This window comes from Ursus americanus, chromosome 2 (assembly GCF_024610735.1).
Source record: "Ursus americanus isolate L20-20 chromosome 2, mUrsAme1.1.p, whole genome shotgun sequence".
Taxonomy (NCBI): domain Eukaryota; kingdom Metazoa; phylum Chordata; class Mammalia; order Carnivora; family Ursidae; genus Ursus; species Ursus americanus.
The window spans coordinates 38,092,846-38,101,174 of NC_142128.1; the positions used below are offsets into that span (position 1 = coordinate 38,092,846).

Genomic DNA, 8,329 nt, shown 5'->3' on the forward strand with positions numbered 1-8,329 from the left:
GGCTTAACCCCGCCCTCAACCGGCTTCCTCCTCCTCCCCTTCTCCAGGACCCCGCCCACCCATCCTTTCGCTTCCGCAGTTTCTCAGTCTTCAGCATTCCAAGGGGCTCCAAATCACTCCTTGCGGGGACCGACCTTAATTTGCATGGATACACCCAAGCTTGGCTCCGATACCCTCATTAACATAAACCCTCTCATCACGCAGGAACTTGCAGCGCCCTGTACCAAAATAGGTCCTTTATTCAAAGTCTATGGTTGGTCTTTTGACTACTTTTCTTGACCTTTCACATTTCCCTTAGGGCAGCAGTCCAGGACCACCCCAAGAGGCTCTCAAAGCAACCTGAAATCAGAGACCCCGTATCAAGGTTCATGAAGAAGGGAAGCTGGAATTCCTCTTGCTCTTTGGCCTCAACCATCTGGACCCTGAGGGTCAGACCAAGTTCTCAATAATAGAATCAGATGCTTCCTGTCCAATGTCTGGCCTCCACGGGATGACCAGGGACCGAGTTGCCCTTAAAGGGGCACAAGGTCAATGTGGAGTGAGGCATGAAGTCTCTCAGATGTCCATCCCGCTGGCAGAGAGTCCAGTGGACCCTGGGGGTCCCGAGTCAGAGAGCAGAGATGAGCGAGCGCAGGGAACTCTGGCTGGAGGCGCTCAGGGGCCGGTAACTCGCGGCTAGACCCTCAGCCTGAGGGTCCCCGGGAGGGCAGGGCAGGGCCGCCCCTCGAGGCCGGCGGTACCACACAGCCCAGCTTCTCCCGGGGCCCTGGGAAGGCCCCAACGCTGGGGGGCCTTTTCCCGGAGCCAGCAGACAGCTCCTAGAGAGGGAGCAGACGTCAGCCGAACCCCCAACCGATCTTACCTCCAGCATCCTGCTTCGCCTGCGATCCCACGCACGATTCCCTGTGTGGACGCAAGGCCTCGGCCCTCAAGAACCCAGTATTTCCTCCTAGCCCCGTTCCCCTTGGAGGCCCCAGCTTCCCAGCAGCTCCCCCCCACACCCGCCCGGGGCACAGAGGCGTCCGCCCTCAGGCCCTGCCCCAGGGGGCGCACCGTCGGCGAAGCAGACGCAGCAGCGACAGGAGCAGCAGCAGCAGCACCGAGATGGCCGTCACCGTCGAGAAGACTCGGGCTGCGGGCGCACGGTGCTGTAAGGACGGGGTCTGGAAGGGGAGGCTCCCCAGACTCCCTCCCGCCTCGCACGCCCGCCTCACCCCGCATCGCGGCCTCCGGAGCCCCAGGCTGGGGGCTGCAGCTCACGTTGGCCCAGTCGGGGGGCGCTGCGGGGGTCTGGGCCGAGCCCTTGGGCGCCGGGTCGTCAGCGGCGTCCTGCAGCCCTGCGGAGAGAAGTGTGAAGCAGAGCGGCGGGGCGGCGGGCGGGGGGCGACCAGGCGGGCTCTCACCGCGGTAGGTGAGCGCGAACCCCTGCGCGTGGCCGCGCGCGTCGCTGCGGAAGGTGAGCAGCAGCCCTGCGGCGCGCAAGCGCAGAGGCCCGGGCGGCGGCGGGCGGGCGCCGTCGAAGACGCTGAGCAGGCTGCCCGAGGCGGCGTCGCGCAGCTCCAGCCGGTCGCGCGGGTCCGCCAGCTCGAAGAGGCGGAAGGTGAGCTCCAGCGCGGCGCCCGGCGGGCTCAGCGCCCAGCTGCAGTTCCGGTCCGGCCCGTACTCGTCCGGGAAGTCCGGGGAGTAGACGACGCCCTGAGGAGCGGTCCAGTTGCCCTGGCAGGAGCCCACGGACACTGTGGGCGGGGCCGGCTGTCAGAACACCCCGGCCAGGCTCCACCCCCTCCCCCGCGGGGCTCCGACCTCAGACCTGCCCCCCTGCCGCCTGAGCCGGGTCCCACTCCTTCCGAGGACTGCGAGTCCCCTCCTCAAGCCCCGCCTTCAACCCCAGGCCCCGCCCTTGACCCCCAAGATCTGCCGGGTCCCCTCTTCTGCGCGTCCCAGATCCCGCCCCCTATGAGGGCTTCAAGCTCCCGGGTCTCACTCAAACTCCGCCGCTCCCCCAGGCCCTCTCTTCCCCACTCACTCCTCACCTTCGTAGATGCCCAGACGCCCATCGCCGCCGCACAGCTGGCCCGGGTGGCCGAAGCAAATCTGGTCACAGTCGGTAGCTGGGGCCGGGCGTCCCCGGTCCAGGTCGCTTTCAGAGCCACAGAAGCAGGCGTAGCCAGCCTCCACGCCCGCCAGCTGGGAGCACAGACTGGGTGACCCAGAGGCAGTGGTTGGGGCAGGGGCGGGGTAGTGGGAGCCTAGGGTCTGGGTCGCAAGTGGGAATCGGGCTGGAGGTTCCAAAATCAGCGCCAGGGTTTGACGTCAGAGTTGGGAGTTGATTTGGGTCCCGAGATCAAGTTCAGGGGTCACGGTTCTGGGCCGGAGGTGGGGAGCAGTACCTGGTAGCCCTTCATGCGGCAGAAGCGAACGCACACCTGGACCGTGAGCTTCGTTGAGGTGCCGCTGGGCCCGCTGAGGGCGGGGGGTGCCCCCGAATCCACGAAGCAGCCCAGGTATCCGGGCACTGAGCGGGCAGCAGAGTCAGGCTTTGTCAGGTGCCTCCAAAAGGGCACTGTACCCAGGCAGCCCAGCGCCCCAACCCGTGTCCGGCCAGGCCCACTCACTGTGGCACGTGGGAATGTCGCAGTAGCGCCAGTAGATACCCTCCTCTGTCTCGGCTACGTAGCACCACGGCTGCACGTCGCCGTCCGGGTTCCTGCCGGTGGGGGAGAAGTGGTCCGGATCTCGCCACCCCAAATGCTGCAAATCCCAGGCCCCACCCCACAGCCTATTCGCAAAATGGCCACCCTGTGTGTTAGAACTTATTTGTGTGTTCCTCTCCGTTGTCGCACAAATTCTGGTTTGTCCCACGTGCTTCTGGATGTCGACTTCAGAGGGGTCGGTGGGGAGTCCTTAAAGGGGCCCTGAGGGCGTATATTGGGCTTCAGCTGTTGCTAGGACGTGACCTTATACGTGAGGATTTTGAGGCCAACAGTAGTGTGTCCCCAACCCTGCTTTGGGCCTCAGCCACCTCCCTTGCCTTGGGACCCTGCTTTAGAACAAACGTGGTGAGCCCTGAGTTTTGAGGTGTCCTCCCGCTAAGCTCCAGACACCAGTTGTGGCTCTGAACCCCGAATCCCTCCACAACGAGTAGAGGTCCTCAAATCAGTTGTACGGCAAGGGCCCGGACCCTCACTCCAGGGCTCGCCGCCTGATAGGGTCTTGCTCGCGCGAGCTCCTAGAATGCCCAGGCCTGACCTGAGACTGCAGAGTTTGGGCACTTAAGGAGGGTTCCATGTCCGACAATGTTCTGAGCGTCCAGCCCCGCCCCCAGGACGGGCTAGGCCTCGTCCCTCACCTAGGCTCCGCACCCAGACCGTCCGGTGGACTTTGTATCTGCCCAGCCGCGACCCCCGTTCCACCCAGTACGAGGCCCTGCCCCAGGCCAACGCCGGCCGCGCCGTGCACAGCCCCGCCCCCAACGCAGGCCCCGCCCCTCACCGGCAGAAGTTGTGCGGGCCCAGCCCCCAGCGGCCCTGGGGGTCGCTGGAGCTGCTGTAGCTGTGCTGCTGCGTCTGGTCCCAGAAGAGGCACGGGCGGCCGGCTCCGCGTGGCCCCGTGCGGTTCTGGTGGCCGCGGTAGTCGGCGCCATTCACCTGGAAGCACTCGGACAGGCCTGCACGAAGACCGCGGGGACTGGGGAGGTCCGGACCTTCGCCCGCGTCGTCACCCCCCACCCCCCGCCTCCAACTGCCACCCGGCTCCCCAGTCAGCGGCCCCGGCGCCTATGGGGCCCTGGGGCTGCTCAGCAGCTCCCGCCACCTGCTCTGCCCCCTCCTCAGCCTCGGGACCCGGGATCTAGGCGCGGAGGCAGAGGAGAGAGCGGTGACCGCGGCTCAGTCCTTGGGCCAAGACTCACCTGGGCTGTGCAGGCTCCCCGCGGAGGCCCCGCGTGGCGGCAGCAGCGGGAGGAAGAGGAGGAGAAGGAGGAGGCCCTGCGGGGCCCGTGTCTCCTTCGCCCCCAACCAAAGAGAGGTTGCCCTGGCCCACGCACGGTCCATGCCGCCCCCGGGGTCGCTCCGGGGTCTTCCAGGCGACCTGGGGGGCGTTGTCCTCTGACCGTCTGTTCTCGTCCCACTCTGGGCGGCGCTCTCCGTCTGGGGCGGTGAACTCACTCCCGCGGGTATTTGCCTCCCAGGGTTCTCACCCCTGGAGGCGTCTCTTTGCCCCTGTGTCCCCACTGGGGTATCCCCGGGGTTCTCTGGCTAGGGGCGTTGTTCGTCACTGCCCCTCAGTGCTCCGGGTCTTGCCTTGGCTTCCACGCCCGCCCCCTCCCGCTTCGCCTTGCTCTCTGAGTCTCCTTCGCTCAGGTCTCTAACGCAGTGGCTCCTGCCCCCCTCGCGTCCCTCTGTGGGTCCCTCCCCCTTGAGTCCCTCCCTCCCCACCCCATCCCCCGAGGCCGGGAAGCCCCGCCCGAGACTGGAGCGGAGGCAGCAGGTCCAGACGCCTCCCACGCCAACAACCCCCCCCAAACACACTGCCCCGGGACCCTCGGTGTCCCGGCACGCTTCACCCCTCCCCTCCCCCCCTCAAGGTCCGTGCAGGTTCTAGGGGGTGTGTGGAGGAGGACAGTCCAGGCTGGCGGACAACAGGACCCTAAGGGGGGGTGATACACGACCCTCTCCCGAGGCCACACGCCCCGGAATACCGCAGAGTCTCCTTTTCACAGGCACCCTTATGTCAAACGCACGCATGCACTCCCAGGCTGTCACCCATTCATTGTCGGAAGCCCAAATGCACACCCTCTTTCGGATCCTCACGCCCCTGTCCCCAAGTACCGAACGCCTCTGGTTTGACGGAGGAAGTGCCACTCCCTGCCCCTGCGCCCGCGAGACAGGCGGGAATGGTGGACGTTCAATCCGGGACAGGCAGGGGCAGCTGGTGTCTGGGGAGGAAGGCAGCTGCGCCCCTGGTCCCAGCCTGTCCCTTCCTCTCCTCCCCCTTCTTTCCGTAGGACCCCCAGCCCAGGCTCCCTGGAGCCCTCGCAGCGCAGTGGAATTCCCCCAGCAGAGCCCCCCCACCCCCAACCTGGCGGGGGAGGGGGAGGGGAGCAGGCCCAGGCAGGCGTGGGGGGAAATTCCCCGCCCCCTCCCCCGGGCCCGACTCCTCCGAATCCTCTGATCTCCCAGCGCCGCCCGCCGGCTGCCCCCAGGGCTTGGGGGGAGGCCAGCGCAGGTGCGTGGGAGGGCGGGGGCGGGCGCCAGGGAGGAGATGGGTGGTAGCCCGGGCCCGCAGCGGCCCCGCCCCGCCCAGATCCCTTGCCCCTCAATCCAGCCTCCCCACCTCTCCCCAGGCCCTCACCAAGCTGTCCAGCCCTGACGGACCTGTCCCTGCCCATAAGATAGGGGGCGTACAAGAAGGATTCTAGAAAGGCCAAGATGTGCGTGGCGACAATGGGACCGGAGACCTAGCAGTTAGTACCTCGTAATGAAGCTCTCGGATCCTAGTCAGGTGAGCAGCCCACAGGGTGAACATTCAAAGGAGATGGGCTTGTTGAAACTCGAACTGGACACCAGGGTCACCTCCTGGGGCAACCCTCTCAGCGGCCAGGCTGGCGGGGGCTCACCTCCCAGTTTCCTGGCCCCGCTGAGCACTGGACTGGGAGTCTCCCCTGCGCATGCTAGCCCAGCACAGACAACCTGTCTAAGGCCCCCCTATCCAGGCAACAACCGGTGGCCACCCTTCGCCTGGCCCCCTTCTCCCATGTAGGGGGGTTCTGGAGAGGCAGTTGCTGCTGGGGCTTGTATGTGTCCTCCCAAGTCTCTGGTCCACAGGGAGCCTCTGGGGACTGCAGGCCTGGGCCATGGCCTCTGTGATGGTGGTGGGTGGGGAGCGTCACCTCCATGGACACAGACTGCCCAGGGAAGGGCTAGGTGGGGGACAGGGACAGGGGTCAGTAGGGAGAGCAGAGTAGGGACTGGCTCCTGTCCTGGCAGGGGTGGACCGAGCTGTCGTCCAGTCTGCTGTACTTCGGCCTCCCCTTCCCCAAGGGCTCAGTCTCCTGCAGGGGAGCTATTGGATAACGGGGAGGGATGCTTAGTTCCAGGACTGGGGCACTGAGATGAGGGGCAGGGTTTTCATGGCAAGCTCCGGTCCCAGATGGCTCACAGAGCCTCAAACTAAAGAAGACCTTGGCCCCCACCCTGTCACTTACAGGGAGTTCAGGAAGGCTGAAGGGCCCCACAGTCTCAGTCAGGACTTCCTCTTGGTCCCCCCAGAAAAACAGTACTGCTGTGGGGGGAGGGCTAGGTCCCGCTTACCTGCTCCGGCCTCCCCTGTGTTAACTGATCCAGGTTCCTCCAGCTCCTGTGCAAATAGCTGAACTTCATTTCCCTGCCCCCCTTGCATCTATCTGTGGGCACGAGTTGAGGCCAGTTGGGTGTGGGCAGGACTGTGGGCACGAGTTGAGGCCAGTGGGGTGTGGGCAGGAGTGATGCCTCTCGGTACTCAAAGTGGGGGCCCAGACCGGCAGCAGCATCACCGAGGAGCTTGTTACAAGTGCAGATTCTCAGGCTCCACCCCAGACCTCCTCCATCAGAACCTTCATTGGAACCTGTATTTAATACTGTCTCCAGGTTTGCAAAGCGCACAGGTAGGTCCCTGCCAGGGCTCTCTCTCCTCCCTTCACCAAACAGATGTGCAAGATGCCCAGGGCCTGGGAAGGGTGGAAGGAGCTGGATTCCTGAGTGACCTGGTAGAAGGTGCCCACCAACTGGAAGTGTGGGGATGCGTGCGAAATAAACGTGTGTTACGAAGCTGCTGAGATTGGAGGCTTGCTTGTTACAACAACTGGTACAATTGAGCTCCAACTGGCCCACCTCCTGCCTGGCTAGTCGTTGTCTCCCCTTTGCTTTCCTGGGACGTCCTAGCAGAGTCCCACAGACGGGGGACTGAAATCCCGAGACGAAGCCGTCAGCAGGGAGTGTTCCTTCTGAGAGCTGTGAGCGTGGATGTGTTCAGTGCCTCTCCGCTAGCTTCCAGAGGTTAGCTGGCCATCGCGGGTGTAGAAGCATCACCTCGATGTCTGGCTCCAACTTCACATGGTATTCTCCCTGTGTGTGTGGGTCTGTGGCCAAATTTCCCTTTTCTATAAGGATAGCAGTTATATTGGCTTAGGTGCCCACCCTAGGTCAGTACGACCTCATTTAACTGATCACATCTGCAATCACCTATTTCCAAACAGGATCACACTCTGGTCCTGGGGGTTAGGACTTCTACACATGAACACACATGTCAGCTCGTGCCATCTCATCTCTTGTCCCTTTTCCATCCTTGCTGCCACCTCCCTAGTCTGGGCTACTACCACCTCTTCCTTGGGCGAATCACATTCCAAACTCATGCCCAGCTCCCCACTCTCACCTTCTACAACCCCTCCAGAAGCCAGAGTCTTTTTTTGGGGGGGGGGGGATTTATTGCAAGCACCTCTGGCTCTTGGCATCTGCTCATTTTTCTTTTTTTCACTGGTAAAAACACCTAACATGAAGTTTATCATCTTAGCCGTTTTTAAGTGAACATTTCAATAGTGTTAAGTATATTCGCATCATTGTGCAACGCTGAATGTCTATCCCATCAAACAGTAATTCTCTTCCCCTCTCCCGGCCCCCCAGAACCACCTTTCTACTTCCCCTTTCGGTGATTTTTTTCCATCATGAGGAGGACAGTGGGTGGATGACCCCCGTTGCTGCCTGTGCCCCGCCCACAGGTTACCCAGGGCCAAGGCCACGGAGGTAATGCTGCAGACTGACAAACAGGGAACCCTCCAAGCGGCTGGGCAGAGAAGGGCTGGGGTCCAGTCCCCACAACACCAACCGTGCAGCTTTTAGGCCGGTGGGGACAGAGGAGCCCTCCAGGAAGGCGGGAACAGGCTGCAGCGAGGTAGGCCAAGGACTGAGAGGAGCCCTCCTTGGGAGGGGTCAGCAGACGGTGGTCAGTGCCGAGTGCGAGCAAGCTCTGAGAAGCATCTGCCAGCTTCAGGCACAAGGAGGTCCCTGGTGCCGCCTTCCTGCAGGAAGGATGTGGGGACCGGAGGCTGGGCGGGGGCCAAGGGGGAGCGGAGCCATGAGAAGCATTGTAATGATGCTCACCTTACCCCCTGGGGCAGGAACTGGGGGCTGGGACTCCCATAGCCAGCCACCGATCCCCATTTTTGAAAGTTGAGCTCCTTTTTGATATTTTTGTTAACCCTAGTGAACTTTTTAAAGAATTTCTTAATTGAAACCTGATTTCGTAACTGTTGCTCACTGTCACAGGAAGGGGCAGAGGCTCCGTGTGGTGTAGA

General features: G+C 63.1%; 1 protein-coding gene across 1 annotated transcript; it reads right to left on the reverse strand.

The window, feature by feature from the left end:
- Nucleotides 1-241: 241 nt before the first annotated feature.
- On the reverse strand, nucleotides 242-4,052 carry KREMEN2 (kringle containing transmembrane protein 2). Its single transcript, XM_045784010.2, has 9 exons — nucleotides 3,911-4,052; nucleotides 3,493-3,667; nucleotides 2,616-2,707; nucleotides 2,391-2,515; nucleotides 2,034-2,187; nucleotides 1,404-1,736; nucleotides 1,215-1,337; nucleotides 1,054-1,132; nucleotides 242-818 (listed from the first exon to the last, which is right to left on the reverse strand). The coding sequence occupies exons 1-9, from the start codon at nucleotides 4,050-4,052 to the stop codon at nucleotides 608-610; spliced, it is 1,434 nt and encodes a 477-aa protein (XP_045639966.1). The 3' UTR covers nucleotides 242-607.
- Between the last annotated feature and the right edge of the window lie 4,277 nt (nucleotides 4,053-8,329).